The sequence below is a fragment of the Bombina bombina genome, unplaced genomic scaffold (genome assembly GCF_027579735.1).
Source record: "Bombina bombina isolate aBomBom1 unplaced genomic scaffold, aBomBom1.pri scaffold_1432, whole genome shotgun sequence".
NCBI lineage: Eukaryota > Metazoa > Chordata > Amphibia > Anura > Bombinatoridae > Bombina > Bombina bombina.
In genome coordinates this window covers 33,903-55,705 of record NW_026512776.1, presented here as the reverse complement: position 1 = coordinate 55,705, position 21,803 = coordinate 33,903, and the positions used below count along the sequence as shown (strand labels likewise).

Here is a 21,803-nt window from a genome sequence, read left to right as displayed (position 1 = left end):
GAGGGTGATGAGGGTGGGTACCAAGAGCTATAATGTAGAATGAGCACTGTATGAGGGTGATAAATGTGAGTACCAAGAGCTATAATGTTGAATGAGCACTGTATGGGGTGATGAGGGTGAGTACCAAGAGCTGTAATGTAGAATGAGCACTGTATGGGGGCGATGAGGGTGGGTACCAAGAGCTATAATGTAGAATGAGCACTGTATGGGGTTGATGAGGGTGAGTACCAAGAGCTGTAATGTAGAATGAGCACTGTATGGGGTTGATGAGGGTGAGTACCAAGAGCTGTAATGTAGAATGAGCACTGTATGAGGGTGATGAGGGTGGGTACCAAGTGCTATAATGTAGAATGAGCACTGTATGGGGCGATGAGGGTGGGTACCAAGAGCTATAATGTAGAATGAGCACTCTATGGGGCGATGAGGGTGAGTATCAAGAGCTTTAATGTACAATGAGCACTGTATGAGGGTTACGAGGGTGGGTACCAAGAGTTATAATGTAGAATGAGCACTCTATGAGGGTGATAAGGGTGAGTACCAAGAGCTATAATGTAGAATGAGCACTGTATGGGGTGATGAGAGTGAGTACCAAGAGCTGTAATGTAGAATGAGCACTGTATGGGGGCGATGAGGGTGGGTACCAAGAGCTATAATGTAGAATGAGCACTGTATGGGGTTGATGAGGGTGAGTACCAAGAGCTGTAATGTAGAATGAGCACTGTTTGGGGTTGATGAGGGTGAGTACCAAGAGCTGTAATGTACAATGAGCACTGTATGGGGCGATGAGGGTGGGTACCAAGAGCTGTAATGTAGAATGAGCACTGTATGGGGTTGATGAGAGTGAGTACCAAGAGCTGTAATGTACGATGAGCACTGTATGGGGCGATGAGGGTGGGTACCAAGAGCTGTAATGTAGAATGAGCACTGTATGAAGGCGATGAGGGTGAGAACCAAGAGCTATAATGTAGAATGAGCACTGTATGAGGGCGATGAGGGTGGGTACCAAGAGCTATAATGTAGAATGAGCACTGTATGAGGGCGATGAGGGTGGGTACCAAGAGCTATAATGTAGAATGAGCACTGTATGGGGGCGATGAGGGTGAATACCAAGAGCTGTAATGTAGAATGAGCACTGTATGGGTTTATGAGGGTGAGTACCAAGAGCTATAATGTAGAATGAGCACTGTATGGGGGCGATGAGGGTGAGTACCAAGAGCTATAATGTAGAATGAGCACTGTATGAAGCTGATGAGGGTGAGTACGAAGAGCTATAATGTAGAATGAGCACTGTATGGGGCGATGAGGGTGGGTACCAAGAGCTATAATGTAGAATAAGCACTGTATGAGGGCGATGAGGGTGAGTACCAAGAGCTATAATGTAGAATGAGCACTCTATGGGGCGATGAGGGTGAGTACCAAGAGCTATAATGTAGAATGAGCACTGTATGGGGGCGATAAGGGTGAGTACCAAAAGCTATAATGTACAATGAGCACTGTATGGGGCGATGAGGGTGGGTACCAAGAGCTGTAATGTACAATGAGCACTGTATGGGTTGATGAGGGTGAGTACCAAGAGCTATAATGTAGAATGAGCACTGTATGAAGCTGATGAGGGTGAGTACGAAGAGCTATAATGTAGAATGAGCACTGTATGGGGGCGATAAGGGTGAGTACCAAGAGCTATAATGTACAATGAGCACTGTATGGGGCGATGAGGGTGGGTACCAAGAGCTGTAATGTACAATGAGCACTCTATGGGGCGATGAGGGTGAGTACCAAGAGCTATAATGTAGAATGAGCACTGTATGGGGGCGATAAGGGTGAGTACCAAGAGCTATAATGTACAATGAGCACTGTATGGGGCGATGAGGGTGGGTACCAAGAGCTGTAATGTACAATGAGCACTGTATGGGTTGATGAGGGTGAGTACCAAGAGCTATAATGTAGAATGAGCACTGTATGGGGGCGATGTGGGTGGGTACCAAGAGCTATAATGTAGAATGAGCACTGTATGGGGGCGATGAGGGTGAGTACCAAGAGCTATAATGTAGAATGAGCACTGTATGAGGGCGATGAGGGTGGGTACCAAGAGCTGTAATGTAGAATGAGCACTGTATGAAGGCGATGAGGGTGAGAACCAAGAGCTATAATGTAGAATGAGCACTGTATGGGGGCGATGAGGGTGAGAGCGAAGAGCTATAATGTAGAATGAGCACTGTATGAGGGCGATGAGGGTGAGAACCAAGAGCTATAATGTAGAATGAGCACTGTATGAGGGCGATGAGGGTGGGTACCAAGAGCTATAATGTAGAATGAGCACTGTATGGGGGCGATGAGGGTGAATACCAAGAGCTGTAATGTAGAATGAGCACTGTATGGGTTTATGAGGGTGAGTACCAAGAGCTATAATGTAGAATGAGCACTGTATGGGGGCAATGAGGGTAAGTACCAAGAGCTATAATGTAGATTGAGCACTGTATGGGGTTGATGAGGGTGGGTACCAAGAGCTATAATGTAGAATCAGCACTGTATGGGGGCGATGAGGGTGAGAACCAAGAGCTATAATGTAGAATGAGCACTGTATGGGGGTGATGAGGGTGAGTACCAAGAGCTATAATGTAGAATGAGCACTGTATGGGGGCGATGAGGGTGAGTACCAAGAGCTATAATGTAGAATGAGCACTGTATGGGGGCGATGAGTGTGGGTACCATGAGCTGTAATGTAGGATGAGCACTGTATGGGGGTGATGAGGGTGATTACCAAGAGCTATAATGTAGAATGAGCACTCTATGAAGCTGATGAGGGTGAGTACGAAGAGCTATAATGTAGAATGAGCACTGTATGGGGCGATGAGGGTGGGTACCAAGAGCTATAATGTAGAATGAGCACTGTATGAGGGCGATGAGGGTGAGTACCAAGAGCTGTAATGTAGAATGAGCACTCTATGGGGCGATGAGGGTGAGTACCAAGAGCTATAATGTAGAATGAGCACTGTATGGGGCGATGAGGGTGAGTACCAAGAGCTATAATGTACAATGAGCACTGTATGGGGGTGATGAGGGTGAGTACCAAGAGCTGTAATGTACAATGAGCACTGTATGGGGCGATGAGGGTGGGTACCAAGAGCTGTAATGTACAATGAGCACTGTATGGGGCATTGAGGGTGAGTACCAAGAGCTATAATGTAGAATGAGCACTGAATGGGGGCTATAATGGTGAGTACCCAGAGCTTTAATGTAGAATAAGCATGGTATGGGGGCAATGAGGGTGAGTACCAAGATGTATAATGTACAATGAGCACTGTATGGGGCGATGAGGGTGGGTACCAAGAGCTATAATGTAGAATGAGCACAGTATGGGGGTGATGAGGGTGAGTACCAAGAGGTATAATGTAGAATGAGCACTGTATGGGGCATTGAGGGTGGGTACCAAGAGCTATAATGTACAATCAGCACTGTATGGGGCGATGAGGGTGGGTACCAAGAGCTATAATGTACAATGAGCACTGTATGGGGGCGATGAGGGTGAGTACCAAGAGCTATAATGTACAATGAGCACTGTATTGGGCATTGAGGGTGGGTACCAAGAGCTGTACTGTAGACTCAGCACTGTATGGGAGCGATGAGGGTGAGTACCCAGAGCTTTAATGTAGTATAAGCACTGTGTGGGGGGCAGATTGAATTTTCACTGATTTCTAACAATAGCAACACAGGACATTTACATGTACTTATCGACTGAACTACAAGATATTTACTCCAATATACATATTCCATCTCTTTAAAGTGACATTTTGACATTGTTAATTAAATTGTTTGCCTGTTGAAGCCACCACCTATACTGAAAATATGAACCTATTCTCAGTAGAAAAGCTATGTACACAGGAGACCATGTTACTAATTAATCTCCCATTGGGGAAGGGGGGAGATAGATATTTTTGTATCAGAAATAGCCAGTTGTTCTAACTGAGCACCCCAGCCATGCTAAATATTTAATACCTAAATTTAATACCTAACTATTAGGCTGTTTGTGCAGAGATACCATGAACAGGTCTGCTTTACTTGCAGACTCAGCTCATTTATAAAAGCGTGTCCTTGAGAACAATATGTTATGGTTTTAACAGGCAAAAATAAACATTAAGGAAGAACCTCACATACCTTTAACAATCTGCAGCATGTATAACAAATAATCTGCAGCATGTATAACAAATAATCTGTAGCAGGTATAACAAATAATCTGCAGCATGTATAACAAATAATCTGCAGCATGTATAACAAATAATCTGCAGCATGTATAACAAATAATCTGTAGCATGTATAACAACAAATAATCTGCAGCATGTATAACAACAAATAATCTGCAGCATGTATAATAAATAATCTGCAGCATGTATAACAAATACTCTGTAGCATGTATAACAAATAATCTGCAGCATGTATAACAAATAATCTGCAGCATGTATAATAAATAATCTGCAGCATGTATAACAAATAATCTGTAGCATGTATAACAAATAATCTGCAGCATGTATAACAAATAATCTGCAGCATGTATAACAAATAATCTGTAGCATGTATAACAAATAATCTGCAGCATGTATAACAAATAATCTGTAGCATGTATAATAAATAATCTGCAGCATGTATAACAAATAATCTGCAGCATGTATAACAAATAATCTGCAGCATGTATAACAAATAATCTGCAGCATGTATAACAAATAATCTGGAACAAATTGATGCAAAACTAATTTTATAGTACAGTGCCCTTTTAACCTTTGCTCCACAAGAAATTTATGCTAACTATTCACATACTACCCTCCTAATCCACAGACCCCACATACACAGGAAATGTACCACTTTTACTGGAGTCTAATATAAAAGTAGTACATGGGGCTTGGAGTAATATTGGTTGCCCATAACTGACTCCATTACTGGGTAAAGAATTTGTTAGGAGGAATTTAATGAATTACTAGAAGATAGTCTAAGGTAAGGACTAAGTGGAATGTAACTGGGGTAAAGGTAGTTAGCAACAATGAAGCTTTGGTGTCATAGTTGTCCTGCTCCTCTGTATCCTCATTGTACTGCTCCTCTGTATCCTCATTGTCCTGCTCCTCTGTATCCTCATTGTACTGCTCCTCTGTATCCTCATTGTACTGCTCCTCTGTATCCTCATTGTCCTGCTCCTCTGTATTCTCATTGTCCTTCTCCTCTGTATCCTCATTGTCCTGCTCCTCTGTATCCTCATTGTCCTGCTCCTCTGTATCCTCATTGTCCTGCTCCTCTTTATCCTCATTGTCCTGTTCCTCTGTATTCTCATTGTCCTGCTCCTTTGTATCCTCATTGTCCTGCTCCTCTGTATCCTTATTGTCCTGCTCCTCTGTATCCTCATTGTCCTGCTCCTCTGTATTCTCATTGTCCTGATCGCTCCTCTGTATCCTCATTGTCCTGCTCCTCTGTATCCTCATTGTCCTGCTCCTCTGTATCCTCATTGTCCTACTCCTCTGTATTCTCATTGTCCTGCTCGCTCCTCTGTATCCTCGTTGTCCTGCTCCTCTGTATCCTTATTGTCTTGCTCCTCTGTATTATCATTGTCCTGTTCCTCTGTGTTATCATTCTCCTGCTCCTCTGTATTTTCATTCTCCTGCTCCTCTGTATTCTCATTGTCCTGTTCCTCTGTATCCTCATTGTCCTGCTCCTCTGTATCCTCGTTGTCCTGCTCCTCTGTATTCTCATTGTCCTGCTCCTCTGTATCCTCATTGTCCTGCTCCTCTGTATTCTCATTGTCCTGCTCCTCTGTATTCTCATTGTCCTGCTCACTCCTCTGTATCCTGGTTGTCCTGTTCCTCTGTATTATCATTCTCCTGCTCCTCTGTATTCTCATTATCTTGCTCCTCTGTATCTTCATTGTCCTGCTCTACTGTATTCTCATTGTCCTTCTCCTCAGTATTCTCATTGTCCTGCTCCTCTGTATCCTTGTTGTCCTGCTCCTCTGTATTCTAATTCCCCTGCTCCTCTGTATTCTCATTGTCCTGCTCCACTGTAATATCATTGTCCTGCTCCTCTGTATTCTAATTGTCCTGTTCCTCTGTATTTTTATTGTCCTGCTCCTCTGTATTCTCATTCTCCTGCTCCTCTGTATTCTCATTGTCCTGCTACACTGTAATATCATTCTCCTGCTCCTCTGTATTATCATTCTCTTGCTCCTCTGTATCTTCATTGTCCTGCTCTACTGTATTCTCATTGTCCTGCTCCTCTGTATTCTCATTCTCCTGCTCCTCTGTATTCTCATTGTCCTGCTACACTGTAATATCATTGTCCTGCTCCTCTGCATTCTAATTGTCTTGTTCCTTTGTATTTTTATTATCCTGCTCCTCTGTATTCTAATTGTCCTGTTCCTCTGTATTTTCATTGTCCTGCTCCTCTGTATTCTCATTGTTCTGCTCCTCTGTATCCTTATTGCCCTGCTCTTCTGTATCTTCATTGCCCTGCTCTACTGTATTCTCATTGTCATTCTCCTCAGAATTCTCATTGTCCTGTTCCTCTGTATTATCATTCTCCTGCTCCTCTGTATTCTCATTCTCTTGCTCCTCTGTATCTTCATTGTCCTGCTCTACTATATTCTCATTCTCTTGCTCCTCTGTATCTTCATTGTCCTTCTCTACTGTATTCTCATTGTCCTGCTCCTCTGTATTCTCATTCTCCTGCTCCTCTGTATTCTCATTGTCCTGCTCCACTGTAATATCATTGTCCTGCTCCTCTGTATTCTAATTGCCCTGTTCCTCTGTATTTTTATTGTCCTTCTCCTCTGTATTGTAATTGTCCTGTTCCTCTGTATTTTCATTGTCCTGCTCCTCTGTATTCTCATTGTTCTGCTCCTCTGTATCCTTATTGCCCTGCTCTTCTGTATCTTCATTGCCCTGCTCTACTGTATTCTCATTGTCATTCTCCTCTGTATTCTCGTTGTCCTGCTCCTCTGTATCCTCATTGTCCTGATCCTCTGTATCCTCATTGTCCTGATCCTCTGTATCCTCATTGTCCTGCTCCTCTGTATTCTCATTGTCCTGCTCCTCTGTATCCTTGTTGTCCTTCTCCTCAGTTCTCTCTGTATTCTCATTCTCATGCTCCTCTGCATTCTTATTCTCCTGCTCCTCTGTATTCTAATTGTCCTGATCCTCTGTATCTTTATTGTCCTGCTCTACTGTATTCTCATTGTCATTCTCCTCAGTATTTTCATTGTCCTGCTCCTCTGTATTCTCATTCTCCTGCTCCCCTGTATTCTCCTGCTGCTCTGTATTTTCCTGCTCCTCTGTATTCTTCTGCTCATCTATATCCTTGTTATCCTGCTCCTCTGTATTCTCATTGTCCTGCCATCTGTTCCATTTTCCTTGCCCCATAATTGTTTTCTTCTGTTATCTCTTCTACCTGAATATCTTCTCTACTTATTTCCTGCTTTATTATATTTCTGCAATGTTGCAGATAGTGGACGAGAAGACTTTGCTGATGGACGGCTGTGTGAGGTTCGTTTTGATGCCAATGGAGCTGCCATGAAAAGGCCTCCTCACTACCTGGGGGGAGACTTGAGGGATGGAAAGTTTTTGCCGGTCAGACATGTCCTGCTGCCCACAGACCGTGGCCAGTATCTACAGGTGCACAGGCAACAGGTGAGACAAGTATAGACTGGAAAATGTGTCATTCCATGTCACCAAGTCCAGTAAGTCCCCAGCATTCCCAAAATCCAAATTTGCAGGTGACACAGATCCCAACATAACCAGATGCCAAGATATTAGCACAGGGACCATTGCTCCCCATCCGTGCAAGTGTATTTGTATGCAAAGACTTTTGTTTATTGATGTAATTATATATGGCTGTCAAGCTTCAGTACCTGGATCCCTCTACTGTTTAACATAACTACCATGACCAATATAGCAGAAAGGGGCCTCTCCCATAATGGCCCATACTGGGTAATAAATTTCAGTATATGGCCGGGTTATAACACAATATATTTAATAATTATCCTATTATATAAACCCTCAATCAATATGCATATACTAGAAACCATAAAATTAATATAAATTCCTGAATTCTTTTTTATTAGTTAATATCTATAAACACATTGAAATATATTTGTAGGAACCAGAGTATGAGTCAATACTATACACGTTTAAAACTATTAAAATATGCTATGCAAAGTTCATAAAAGTTGCCTTATTCACAATAGCCTCCCAAATCAGAGTTGCATTTAAAATATCACAATGAGACTAAAATATAAGCTACTAACATTCAACAGTACAATCAGCTATATAGCTACCATTGATTCTAATACAATTCTAATTAGGACACTTAAAGTACATATATTCTTAATGTAAACCATTACTTTAAATGTCCATTTATTTAAACTGAAATAAATTCTCAGTTACTTATAATTAAAACCAATTCTAAGATATATATATATATATATATATATATATATATATATATATATATATATATATATATATATATATATATATATATATATGCAAAGATAAACAACTTAAAATTTAGAATTAGTTTAAAATGCACAGGCTATGAATGTAAGCTAAAATATAAATATGCTCTTTAAATCTATCAGTTGTAATTTAACTGTAGTGACTGCATATATTTTTGTTTTAGACATTTATCTGTAAAATGCATAATTCCCCCTTCCAATTTTAAATAGATGTAGGACACATGTATTTGAATTGGCTTAAAGTCAGTGGTACTTGGTGAGGGTATTGACCGTACGCATCATAGACAGTCTTCTATGGAGAGAGTCCGTTATTTTTGAGCCTTCATGCTTATCAGCTAGGCATCTTTAAACTACAGTATGTTGTTAGTGCATTTGGGGATATGACACTTCATTCTCCCTCTATGACTTGTAGTTGGGACCTAGGATGGCACGCTCGCAACTGATTGATATGGACCCATTTATCTATGAAACTATCATTTTTGGGGAGCCTTATTTTATAGGCCACTAGAGATATTTTGTCATTAATGACAAAAGGACCTTTCCATAATGGGAGAAATTTCTTCTCCTTAACCTGATCTCTTCCAAATTTATAAAGATAAACTTTATCATTTATTTCATATTCCTTTTTGGACGTTTTGAGATCATAATAGGTTTTAGTGGCAGTTGCGGCTTTCTCTAAGTTCCTTTGAGCAAATGCGAAGGCATATTGCAGGTGCTTTCTTAGGTTCTCCACATATTGATGCATATTGGAGCGTTTATCAAGTTCTGGTCTGATGTACGGTATAGTAGATGCTGAGGTAGAACCATTCTTCTACCAGTCATCAGTTCAAAAGGTGACATCTTGGTAGCATTACTTGGAGTTGCTCTTAATGCTATTAAGACTAGAGGTAGTTTTACATCCCAGTCTTTACCCGTTTCACTCACAAATTTTTGAGGATTTTAACAATGCACTGGTTGTAACGCTCTACACCACCACTTGAGGCAGCTCTATATGCGATATGGAGCTTTCTTTTTACCCCTAGTATTTTCCACATTTTGGTCATCACTTCGCTAGTGAAGTGGGTTCCCAGATCTGATTTGATTCTTTGGGGCAAACCAAATCTGGAAAACATGTGGTTGATTAGCAATGCTGCGCATGTTTCAGCACTATTGTTAGGTGCACTGATGCACTCTACCCATTTAGTGAACAGGCATGTCACTGTTAACATGTATTTGTTACCTCTTGATGACCTTGTTACTGGACCAATAAAATCAATTTGTATGTCTGACCATGGCATTACCATCCCCCTTTTCTGCAATGGCGCTCTATGCGTTGGCGCAGTGGGTTGGAACTGTGGGTAGATTAAACAACCTTGACAGTAGGTTTGAACATCTTTCAACATGTGTGGCCAGAAGGCATAGTCACGCAATATTTCATACGTGAGTTTGGCACCACGATGACCAGATGTGGGAGCATCATGGGCATGTTGAAGCATGAGACCTCTGAACTTGGTGGGTACTACCCATTGCTGGATGCCAGTTTTGGAGGTTCTAATTAACAAACCATCCTGTAACTTAAATTGTGATCTGGATTTTATTAAGATTCTAAGATCTTCTTTGCCAATACAATCATCTTTTGAGATGGGGTTGCTTTCAGGATCTTCTATGTGTTTATAGAAGATGTCTACAATGGGGTCTTCTTTTTGACTAGTGATCAGGTCCTCACTAGGAGAATCCTGACTCCATTGTACCAGGTTAGGCTCACTCTGTTGTTTTGCCTGGTTTCTGGTAATGGCTTCTACCTGAATTGCACCCATTAAGTGGTCAATATTAAGGAGTTCTCCAGTTATGGCTCCTTGTTTGGCTAATGAATCCACAAGATCATTGCCTTCCTTATCAGGACCTAGAACCCTGGAATGACCCTTGGTCTTTTTTCAGTTTATGGTTAAATCATTGGATACCACCAGATTATCAATTTTGCAGAACAACTTGCCATGCTTGACTAGTTTGTTGTTACTTTTCTGCATGCCATTTATTTTCCAAGTTGTCAGCTATTCAACAAATCTGTCAGGCACATAATTTGAGTCAGTTATGATCACAAATTCATGAATTCCATGTTCAATAGCCATTTCAATGGTTTTTAGAACAGCAGTGAGTTTTGCAACTTGACTGGATCTTGGTCAAATGTTGAAACCTACAGATATATTTGGGAATCCGTTTGCCCAAGTTATACCAATGCCAGTGACTAGTCTGCGCTCATCATCAATAGTGGCATGGTAAGAACAACCATCAACAAATACCCAAGGTAATGTTTGACAATGGTCCTCATTGTACATTTTATATGGGGAAAGCAATTGTTCCTCCAGGAAATCATCTTCTGATAATTCTTCCCCAGGATCTCTAGCAGTACAGTCGTGGAGCTCAGCAAGGCCCTGTGCGAGAGGATTCTTTTTATATTTTGGATCCCTGCATTTGTGCTAGGCACTGGTCAATATATGGCACAGGCCAGTCAGACATGTACATTTGTTTGTTTAGCTGTCTTAAATCAGCACACAAACGCCATTGTCCATTGGGCTTAAGAATACCTAGAATAGGATTGTTATAAGAGCTGCACACCTGTCGTATAATACCCCTTTCTTCCAGGTTCCTTATGATTTCTGCAAGAGAATCATATGAGGCTAAAGGAAGTCTGTATTGTTTAACAAAGACAGGTGGTGCATTGGGATCTGTTTGTATTCTTGCAATGTGCAAGTCTGTAGTCCCACAGTCATAAGAATCCCTAGCAAAAATATCCTTGTATTCCATCAGGAGTTCTCACAGCTGTTGGCGTTCATCATTGCTGGGACAGCCATTAGCTAAGGATATTTGCTCTTCGTCTATTTGCTGAAATCCTGGAAAGATTTCAGGCTGTCCTATTTCATAGGCTTCTTCCAAACTAGAGGTGAGATCCCCTTGATTATACTTTACATTGCCCCCATGACTCTGGGTATTGGGGTATTCTTGATCTTTGATCGGCTGATTAAACACTAGAGAGGCTTCTTCAATTTTACAGATGCCTTCCTCTGAGCTGAAGGGATAAATAGACTGAATTGTAAATAGTCCCTCTGGCATAGATGCAAAGGATTGTTCTATTAACTGTTCTTCAGTTAAGTATCCTTCAGGTATTAGCCTAATTATATTATTCTGGAATCCAAAAGTGTAATAACTTGATTCCAGTGCATATCCTATGGTAGTCCCCTTGGATAAGGTTATATCCTGTGGGGTCATGTTATGTACAATAATATGTATTGGAATAGTTCCAATATTTACCAAAGGAGTGTGGGCCATTGTTATACCCAGATTTTGAATTCTATGGGAGAGGCAAATTAGTGTTTCAGAAGTTTTTAATTTCTGGCCTCTCTTTACCTTTAATGTTAAAATAAATTTATCAGCCCCAGCAGGGATTATAACATCGTTAGACACCTGCATATTTACAGCTTATGGCAATTGATGGTTTGATTTCAGGGTTGCATTTTCACCCTGAAATACTTCAGGGTCCCCCTTTAACCCGGCTCCAGAGGCAAGAGTTAATCAAATCTATTTGTATGGCATATCTATGTAAGATATCATTGCCAATGTATATTTGATTATGGGGAGTATTTAAAACTAAAAACAGGTGCTTCACTGACTTATTACCAATAGAGATAGATAATAAGCATTTAGCCGTGATATTATAGCTTTCAAACCTGTCATCCAGGCTGTGGACACAGTGGTCTTGGGGAGAAAGATATTTAATCACTTTAGGTTCAGCTATCTGCGCTAATAAGCCTTCGCTTATATAGCTAGCTTCCTGTTTTAAACTCAACTTGGCATATTTTGTTGTACCAAGGTTATTCATTTGTATAGGGATAAATAGATCCTCTTTAACTCTCTCAATCCCTGCGAGGTATTGAGCGTGGCTTCCCCCCTTAGGGATTTTATGATCCCCCTTGTGGAGAGATATGGTTAATACATCGCCGTCTAAGGAAATATTCGCTATCTTCCCAGGCGAAATTTTAAAAGTATTACCATCAGAGCCACTTAAAGGAGTCTGATCATCTATTTGTAAAATAGTGATTTCAGGTACAGAGTTATTCCTGAAATGAATCTCCACAGCATCTGGCTTCTCTTCCACCATGTGACAGTTATGTCGGGTGCGAGATATACCGTATTGCTCATAATTTATTGGCCGTTTTACTTGTGATCAAATTACATTATTTATGCAATCAATTATGGTGCTTAATCACTTCAGGAGTTCACTACCAATTATTAAACGATCAGTTGGCAGATCCACTATAATGACAGGGTGTCTTATGACCCTGTTCCCCAGTTTAAATTTTAACCAGGCCGTACCGTAGACTTTTAGAGAGTCACCCCCAACTCCTATTAGAGGACCATCAAATTCTTTCATTTTAGGTTTGTGGGATGTTAGCTCATTTAGCTGTGTGTAGTACCCAGTATCAATTAATCCCATGATAGGGTTGGAAACTGAATCCTGCAGCTCAGCTAATACATAATATCTCCCTGCAGTTTCTACCATTTCACACATGAAATTGGCATGATTGCACACTTGTGGGCTTTGCCACGTGTTACCTGAATCCGCCGTGTTGCCTGATGCAGAGGAAACTTCATACCTACCTCTATGACAGGGTCGACTGGGTTCTTGTGTACTGCATCTGTGGAAATAAGGTTAAGAGAATGCTGCAAAGGAAGAGATTTGTTAATGCTTTCTGGCCGAGGTTGCTCGTCATCACAGCTAAATCGTCTGTTTCCGGTCTGTGGGGAGAGAATATGATTAGTACCATTATTGACATTTATCATTTTATTTTGTATATCTCTCCCCTCCCTTTCAGGGGATACTGCAATATTTATGACCGTGCCTGTGGCCCACTGCTGGCCACTGGCTGTACCCCTAAAAAAGTATTGTTAGGTTGTTGAGCCGTAAATGCTTGACTCATATTAGCAACTTGTTCGCTCAACCGAATTAGCTGGGTACTAAGCTGATCTACTTGATTGTACAAGTTACCTCTACCCCTGGGCCTATCCCTTGATGCCCCATAGTAGTGATTCCTGGGCCCTTGGGTCCCCTCAGAATCAGGGCTGCTGTTTCTATCCTGGCGTGGTTGCCCCTGGGGTTCAACTTGTTCAGCGTTAGTATTTTGGGGAGCACTATTTACTTGGGGTGTCTAGTTACCCTGAGAGTATTTTCACCATTTATTGTATCTACTCTTGTGGGGATACCAATTATTTTGTGGGTATTCTCTTTGGGAGTAATTATTTACTTGGGTATGTCCCCCACTGTGGGTATAGTCTCTCTGCACCGGAGCCCGTGTTGGGGGAGGGGTAAAGTTAAACCTCTGTGAAGATGGCCTGTTTCCTCTGGTCACCTCCGCATAGGTTTTCTTTTTAGACTCCAAATTGAGGGGGCTAGGTGACACCCTAGTTTCAGCCACTACTTTAGGATTGGGCTTTCTCTCCCTTTTATTCCCCTGTTCACCGGACTGCTGAATAGAGTATAGCTTTGTACTCTCTTTGATCAGCCATTCCAATGAGCAGTTCTCATCCAAATCTCTAGCTAAATTAATTTTGATGGGTGCAGGCAGTGCTTCAAAAAATAAATTCACAAATTCTGAGCATTCAAATATGGGATCATCTTCAGCCATACTGTACGCACTTTTCAGTATAGAAAGGAACTCTATGGGGCTTTGATTTGCACTACATTTTAAACCATATACAGCTATTTTTGCTGCAGTTTTAGTGCGATGTTGCCTGAATTCCTTTCTGCACTGTCACTTTGTCTCATTCCAGGAATGAATATTCATATCCTTAAGTGAAGCAAATAATTTGTGATATTTACCTTCAAATACCCAGGGTAGAAATTCAATTTTTATCTGCTCACTTGTAACATTCATTATAGATAAAGCATTTTCAAAGGCCTCTAAGTGGTCAATTATGGAAGTGGCCCCCCCTTTGGAAAATGGGCGTACTGCATTCTTTAGGAATGTAATTATTGTAGGGGTGTCATACACTTTATTTAGTACATTACTGGATTTCATTGGGAACTTATTGTTTGAGTTAGGGTGCCTTTCATCTGTCCTGTCTTTACTATGCTGAAATCTTACCCGTGTATTTTTATATGGGCTGTCTGAGAAGCTAGCCCCCCTTTCTGACCTACTATAGTAACTGCCCTCTTCCTCTGAGACGTAATAATCTTGTCCTTCAGAGTTAGGTAATTGCATAGGGGAAAAAGTTATCTCTGGGCCTGAATTAGGGCTATAATTTGGGTACTTTTGTCTATCCTCCCGCCTGGTATCTGGAAACTCATTTCTGACCCAGTCCTTAATTGAGTTAAACATTTCAGCATTAGTGTTATTGCTTAAAGGTTTCTTCCGGATTTGTCTCTTTAATTTATTTATGTATTGTTCATATCCTTTTTCAGCCTCACGATATCTAGCTTTTAAAGTTTTATTTTCATTTTGGCATTTTTCTTATTCTTCTTCTAAAGCTTTAAATTCAGCCACTAATTTCTGATTATATTTATTTAAGTCAGAAACCTTTTTATTAGCTTCTAGAACCTCTACCTTTCCGTGAATAAAGGCTTCTTCAAATTCTCATAATGAATCATTTTCATCCCTTAGCCATCCTAATTGTCTGTCTTGTCTTGCCATTTGGCTAGACATCTCACAGCTCAAATACATTAGGATCGACCAAGTTTTGAAAATTAATTCATCACGCCCCCTAAATTTCGTGCATTTATTAAGTTGCAGTAAAATTTGGTATAATTCACCATCTTCGAACCACATATATCTAACTAAATCTTTGGCCTTAGCTTTACACCCCGTAATATACATGGAGACATTGTCCCCAATATCAAGTCTAGTCATGAGGTGGTTCATGGCTTCTAATTTGAGAGTTTTTGCCTGAACCATTTCATGGACAGAGGATCTTGGGGAGGGCACAATTTCATCATGTACAGAAACGCTAGCATTACTTTTTGCTGAAGACATGTTGTACTTAATAAGATAAAAACGCTAAAACAATTTTGACCAATAAGAGAGAGGGAGAAAAAAAATTATATTTAAAAAAAAAAAAAATTAATATTAATTTTAAAAAATAAAAAATAAATATTTTTTTATTAATTTTGAAATATAAAAAATAAATTTGTATTAATTTTGAAATATGAAAAATTTATATTTTTATCTATTTTTAAAAAAATCATTTTTAATAATATTTCAAAATATTAATCTTGAAATATGAAAATCAATATTTTAATTTTTCAAAAAAAAAAAAATATTTTCAAAATATTAATATCAATCTTGAAATATGAAAATTAATATTTCAAATTTCCAAAAAAAATAATTTATACCTTCAATAATATTAATTTCGAAATATGATTTTTTTTTTGCTAATAATTTCTATTTACTACAAATATATCATATCAATATGATAAATATTAATAATATCTCACACAATGCCTCCAAATAATATGTCAGTATATGGCCAGGTTATAACACAATATATTTAATAATTATCCTATTATATAAACCCTCAATCAATATGCATATACTAGAAACCATAAAATTAATATAAATTCCTGAATTCTTTTTATTAGTTAATATCTATAAACACATTGAAATATATTTGTAGGAACCATGATATGAGTCTATACTATACACATTTAAAACTATTAAAATATGCTATGGAAAGTTCATAAAAGTTGCCTTATTCACAATAGCCTCCCAAATCAGAGTTTGCATTTAAAATATCACAATGAGACTAAAATATAAGCTATTAACATTCAACAGTACAATCAGCTATATAGCCACCATTGATTCTAATACAATTCTAATTAGGACACTAAAAGTACATTTATTCTTAATGTAAACAATTACTTTAAATTTCCATTTATTTAAACTGAAATAAATTCTCAGTTACTTATAATTAAAACCAATTCTAAGATATATATATATATATATATATATATATATATATATATATATATATATATATATATATATATATATATTTTGCAAAGATAAACAACTTAAAATTTAGGATTAGTTTAAAATACACAGGCTATGAATGTAAGCTAAAATATAAATATGCTCTTTAAATCTATCAGTTGTAATTTAACTGCAGTGACTATGCACATATTTTTGTTTTAGACATTTATCTGTAATTAACAACCTTTTAATACTTTACCAAAATGACCAAAATCGACAATGCAATTTTCAGAAAACTTCTTGTTTCATCTGAGAAGACAATTAAATATATTTTGCAATCAATGAGAAGAGGTAGCTAGCCTTGCTGTAATACTTGTATTTCAAACGCCCAGTAACCAGTTACAAGTTCAGCAGCATGTCCTTTTCCTATTTTTGCATTGACTTATATATGTTTTCAATCATCATAAGAAATAATTGTTAGAATGCTAATTTTAAATCCCAAAACAATCTATGCTTCCAAATATATATATATATATATATATATATATATATATATATATATATATATATATATATATACATATATATACAGGGAGTGCAGAATTATTAGGCAAGTTGTATTTTTGAGGATTAATTTTATTATTGAACAACAACCATGTTCTCAATGAACCCAAAAAACTCATTAATATCAAAGCTGAATAGTTTTGGAAGTAGTTTTTAGTTTGTTTTTAGTTATAGCTATTTTAGGGGGATATCTGTGTGTGCAGGTGACTATTACTGAGCATAATTATTAGGCAACTTAACAAAAAACAAATATATACCCATTTCAATTATTTATTTTTACCAGTGAAACCAATATAACATCTCAACATTCACAAATATACATTTCTGACATTCAAAAACAAAACAAAAACAAATCAGTGACCAATATAGCCACCTTTCTTTGCAAAGACACTCAAAAGCCTGCCATCCATGGATTCTGTCAGTGTTTTGATCTGTTCACCATCAACATTGCGTGCAGCAGCAACCACAGCCTCCCAGACACTGTTCAGAGAGGTGTACTGTTTTCCCTCCTTGTAAATCTCACATTTGATGATGGACCACAGGTTCTCAATGGGGTTCAGATCAGGTGAACAAGGAGGCCATGTCATTAGATTTTCTTCTTTATACCCTTTCTTGCCAGCCACGCTGTGGAGTACTTGGACACATGTGATGGAGCATTGTCCTGCATGAAAATCATGTTTTTCTTGAAGGATGCAGACTTCTTCCTGTACCACTGCTTGAAGAAGGTGTCTTCCAGAAACTGGCAGTAGGACTGGGAGTTGAGTTTGACTCCATCCTCAACCCGAAAAGGCCCCACAAGCTCATCTTTGATGATACCAGCCCAAACCAGTACTCCACCTCCACCTTGCTGGCGTCTGAGTCGGACTGGAGCTCTCTGCCCTTTACCAATCCAGCCACGGGCCCATCCATCTGGCCCATCAAGACTCACTCTCATTTCATCAGTCCATAAAACCTTAGAAAAAGTCTTGAGATATTTCTTGGCCCAGTCTTGACGTTTCAGCTTGTGTGTCTTGTTCAGTGGTGGTCGTCTTTCAGCCTTTCTTACCTTGGCCATGTCTCTGAGTATTGCACACCTTGTGCTTTTGGGCACTCCAGTGATGTTGCAGCTCTGAAATATGGCCAAACTGGTGGCAAGTGGCATCTTGGCAGCTGCACGCTTGACTTTTCTCAGTTCATGGGCAGTTATTTTGCGCCTTGGTTTATCCACACGCTTCTTGCGACCCTGTTGACTATTTTGAATGAAACGCTTGATTGTTCAATGATCACGCTTCAGAAGCTTTGCAATTTTAAGAGTGCTGCATCCCTCTGCAAGATATCTCACTATTTTTGACTTTTCTGAGCCTGTCAAGTCCTTCTTTTGACCCATTTTGCCAAAGGAAAGGAAGTTGCCTAATAATTATGCACACCTGATATAGGGTGTTGATGTCATTAGACCACACCCCTTCTCATTACAGAGATGCACATCACCTAATATGCTTAATTGGTAGTAGGCTTTCGAGCCTATACAGCTTGGAGTAAAACAACATGCATAAAGAGGATGATGTGGTCAAAACACTCATTTGCCTAATAATTCTGCACTCCCTGTATATATATATATATATATATATATATATATATATATATGTGTGTGTGTGTGTGTGTGAGTGAAAACATCTTGAAATTTTAGCTCTCAGGTCTCCATGTTTAATATGTGTCTGAATATACTGTACATATATATATTCATACAAAATACAGCAGCTAAGACATTGTTCTACAAGAAACAAAATTATACCAGTTATATTTTCAGTGAATTTCAACGTTACAATCATATATTTTCTGTGTAGCTAGTAATACAGACGTGTATTTGATGTTCTGGGGCAATTAACAAGCCTATGCTAATTACCATTTCCTTGGGATTTTGACCAGCTTTTCACTGCTGATTACAGACTCAGTGTCCCTCTCACCACAGGTAGCAATATCCTGATCTAGGCACAATGTGTATCTTTGTTTGAAAAAGATCTAATCTCGTCAAGTGGTGAAGTGGTAAAAATGTTTTGGAGTTTGTATTTCCAGCTAGGGAGCAAATGCTTTCTTTTGAAGTTTTTGGAACATCCTGTCTGCATTTGAGTATTGAGATATGTATTCAAATCATGTGGGTTTTGAGTAAATTCCTGACATCAGAATTGCAACCCTATTTTAATAATATCTGATACAAATATGGCTTCATACATAGACAATTTCTTTTGTCTTATTATATATATATATATATATATATATATATATAACATAATTTATGCTTACCTGATAAATTCCTTTCTCCTGTAGTGTAGTCAGTCCACGGGTCATCCATTACTTATGGGATATTAACTCCTCCCTAACAGGAAGTGCAAGAGGATCACCCAAGCAGAGCTGCTATATAGCTCCTCCCCTCTACGTCATACCCAGTCATTCGACCGAAAACCAAACGAGAAAGGAGAAACTATAGGGTGCAGTGGTGACTGGAGTATAATTTAAAATTTAGACCTGCCATAAAAAACAGGGCGGGCCGTGGACTGACTACACTACAGGAGAAAGGAATTTATCAGGTAAGCATAAATTATGTTTTCTCCTGTTAAGTGTAGTCAGTCCACGGGTCATCCATTACTTATGGGATACCAATACCAAAGCTAAAAGTACACGGATGACGGGAGGGACAGGCAGGATCTTTACACGGAAGGAACCACTGCCTGAAGAACCTTTCTCCCAAAAACAGCTTCAGAAGAAGCAAAAGTGTAAAATTTGTAAAATTTGGAAAAAGTATGAAGAGAAGACCAAGTTGCAGCCTTGCAAATCTGTTCAACAGAGGCCTCATTCTTAAAGGCCCACGTGGAAGCCACAGCTCTAGTGGAATGAGCTGTAATTCTTTCAGGAGGCTGCTGTCCAGCAGTCTCATAGGCTAAACGTATTATGCTACGAAGCCAGAAAGAGAGGGAGGTAGCAGAAGCTTTCTGACCTCTCCTCTGTCCAGAATAAACGACAAACAGGGAAGAAGTTTGGTGAAAATCTTTAGTTGCCTGTAAATAAAATTTTAGGGCACGGACTACGTCCAGATTGTGTAGAAGTCGTTCCTTCTTTGAAGAAGGGTTAGGACACAATGAAGGAACAACAATCTCTTGATTGATATTCCTATTAGTGACTACCTTAGGTAAGAACCCAGGTTTAGTACGCAGAACTATCTTGTCTGAATGAAAAATCAGATAAGGAGAATCACAATGTAAGGCCGATAACTCAGAGACTCTTCGAGCCGAGGAAATAGCCATTAAAAACAGAACTTTCCAAGATAACAGCTTGATATCAATGGAATGAAGGGGTTCAAACGGAACACCCTGTAAAACGTTAAGAACTAAGTTTAAGCTCCACGGTGGAGCAACAGTCTTAAACACAGGCTTAATCCTGGCCAAAGCCTGACAAAAGGCCTGAACGTCTGGAACTTCTGACAGACGTTTGTGCAAAAGGATTGACAGAGCTGAGATCTGTCCCTTTAAAGAACTAGCAGATAAACCCTTTTCTAAACCTTCTTGTAGAAAAGACAATATCCTAGGAATCCTAACCTTACTCCATGAGTAACTCTTGGATTCGCACCAATGTAAGTATTTATGCCATATTTTATGGTAAATTTTCCTGGTAACAGGTTTCCTAGCCTGTATTAAGGTATCAATTACTGACTCCGAAAATCCACGCTTTGATAAAATCAAGCGTTCAATCTCCATGCAGTCAGCTTCAGAGAAATTAGATTTTGATGTTTGAAAGGACCCTGAATTAGAAGGTCCTGTCTCAGAGGCAGAGACCATGGTGGACAGGACGACATGTCTACTAGATCTGCATACCAGGTCCTGCGTGGCCACGCAGGCGCTATTAGAATCACCGATGCTCTCTCCTGTTTGATCCTGGCAATCAATCGAGGAAGCATCGGGAAGGGTGGAAACACATAAGCCATCTTGAAGTTCCAAGGTGCTGTCAGAGCATCTATCAGAACCGCTCCCGGGTCCCTGGACCTGGACCCGTAACGAGGAAGCTTGGCGTTCTGGCGAGATGCCATGAGATCCATATCTGGTTTGCCCCAATGCCGAAGTATTTGGGCAAAGACCTCCGGATGAAGTTCCCACTTCCCCGGATGAAAAGTCTGGCGACTTAGGAAATCCGCCTCCCAGTTCTCCACGCCTGGGATGTGGATCGCTGATAGGTGGCAAGAGTGAGACTCTGCCCAGAGAATTATCTTTGAGACTTCCATCATCGCTAGGGAACTCCTTGTCCCTCCTTGATGGTTGATGTAAGCCACAGTCGTGATGTTGTCCGACTGAAATCTGATGAACCTCAGAGATGCTAGCTGAGGCCAAGCTAGAAGGGCATTGAAAACTGCTCTTAATTCCAGAATGTTTATGGGAAGGAGACTCTCCTCCTGAGTCCATGATCCCTGAGACTTCAGGGAATTCCAGACAGCGCCCCAACCTAGCAGGCTGGTGTCTGTTGTTACAATCGTCCAATCTGGTCTGCTGAAGGGCATCCCCTTGGACAGGTGTGGCCGAGAGAGCCACCATAGAAGAGAATTTCTGGTCTCCTGATCCAGATTCAGCATAGGGGACAAATCTGAGTAATCCCCATTCCACTGACTTAGCATGCACAACTGCAGTGGTCTGAGATGCAGGCGTGCAAAGGGAACTATGTCCATTGCCGCTACCATTAAACCGATTACCTCCATGCATTGAGCCACTGACGGGTGTGGAATGGAATGAAGGACACGGCAAGCATTTAGGAGTTTTGTTAACCTGTCCTCTGTCAGGTAAATTTTCATT

The 21,803-nt window shown here is 39.7% G+C and overlaps 4 protein-coding genes across 4 annotated transcripts in view; 1 reads left to right on the top strand and 3 right to left on the bottom strand.

Annotated features, from left to right (window-relative positions):
* Window positions 1-5,468: 5,468 nt before the first annotated feature.
* Window positions 5,469-5,948, bottom strand: LOC128644536 (glutamic acid-rich protein-like). The gene has a single exon (XM_053697115.1). The coding sequence runs from the start codon at window positions 5,903-5,905 to the stop codon at window positions 5,510-5,512; it is 396 nt and encodes a 131-aa protein (XP_053553090.1). The 5' UTR covers window positions 5,906-5,948; the 3' UTR covers window positions 5,469-5,509.
* A 420-nt stretch (window positions 5,949-6,368) lies between these two features.
* Window positions 6,369-6,761, bottom strand: LOC128644534 (uncharacterized; the record flags this gene model as incomplete). The annotated part of the gene is made up of 1 exon (XM_053697113.1): window positions 6,369-6,761. A coding segment is annotated over one exon (381 nt), but the record flags the coding sequence as incomplete, so codon positions are not given.
* On the bottom strand, window positions 6,630-7,394 carry LOC128644537 (uncharacterized protein DDB_G0290685-like). The gene is made up of 2 exons (XM_053697116.1): window positions 7,200-7,394; window positions 6,630-7,157 (listed from the first exon to the last, which is right to left on the bottom strand). The coding sequence occupies exons 1-2, from the start codon at window positions 7,392-7,394 to the stop codon at window positions 6,765-6,767; spliced, it is 588 nt and encodes a 195-aa protein (XP_053553091.1). The 3' UTR covers window positions 6,630-6,764.
* A 99-nt stretch (window positions 7,395-7,493) lies between these two features.
* The window catches only part of LOC128644535 (probable G-protein coupled receptor 162), a 41,318-nt gene continuing 27,008 nt past the window's right edge, over window positions 7,494-21,803 (top strand). Inside the window, exon 1 of the mRNA XM_053697114.1 lies at window positions 7,494-7,661. Coding sequence (XP_053553089.1) covers window positions 7,545-7,661 — 117 coding nt within the window. The 5' untranslated portion in view covers window positions 7,494-7,544. The remainder of the gene's footprint in view (window positions 7,662-21,803) is intronic.

Excerpts from the sequence above, each read along its gene's own strand:
- LOC128644536 (XM_053697115.1), bottom strand. The coding sequence starts at position 5,905 with ATGAAGATACAGAGGAGCAAGATAATGAGAATACAGAGGAGCAGGAGA.
- LOC128644537 (XM_053697116.1), bottom strand. The coding sequence starts at position 7,394 with ATGGGGCAAGGAAAATGGAACAGATGGCAGGACAATGAGAATACAGAG. Across the intron at positions 7,158-7,199 it reads AGAATGACAATGAGAATACA|AATACAGAGGAGCAGGAGAA; the intron begins GTAGAGCAGGAC and ends CAGGACAATTAG.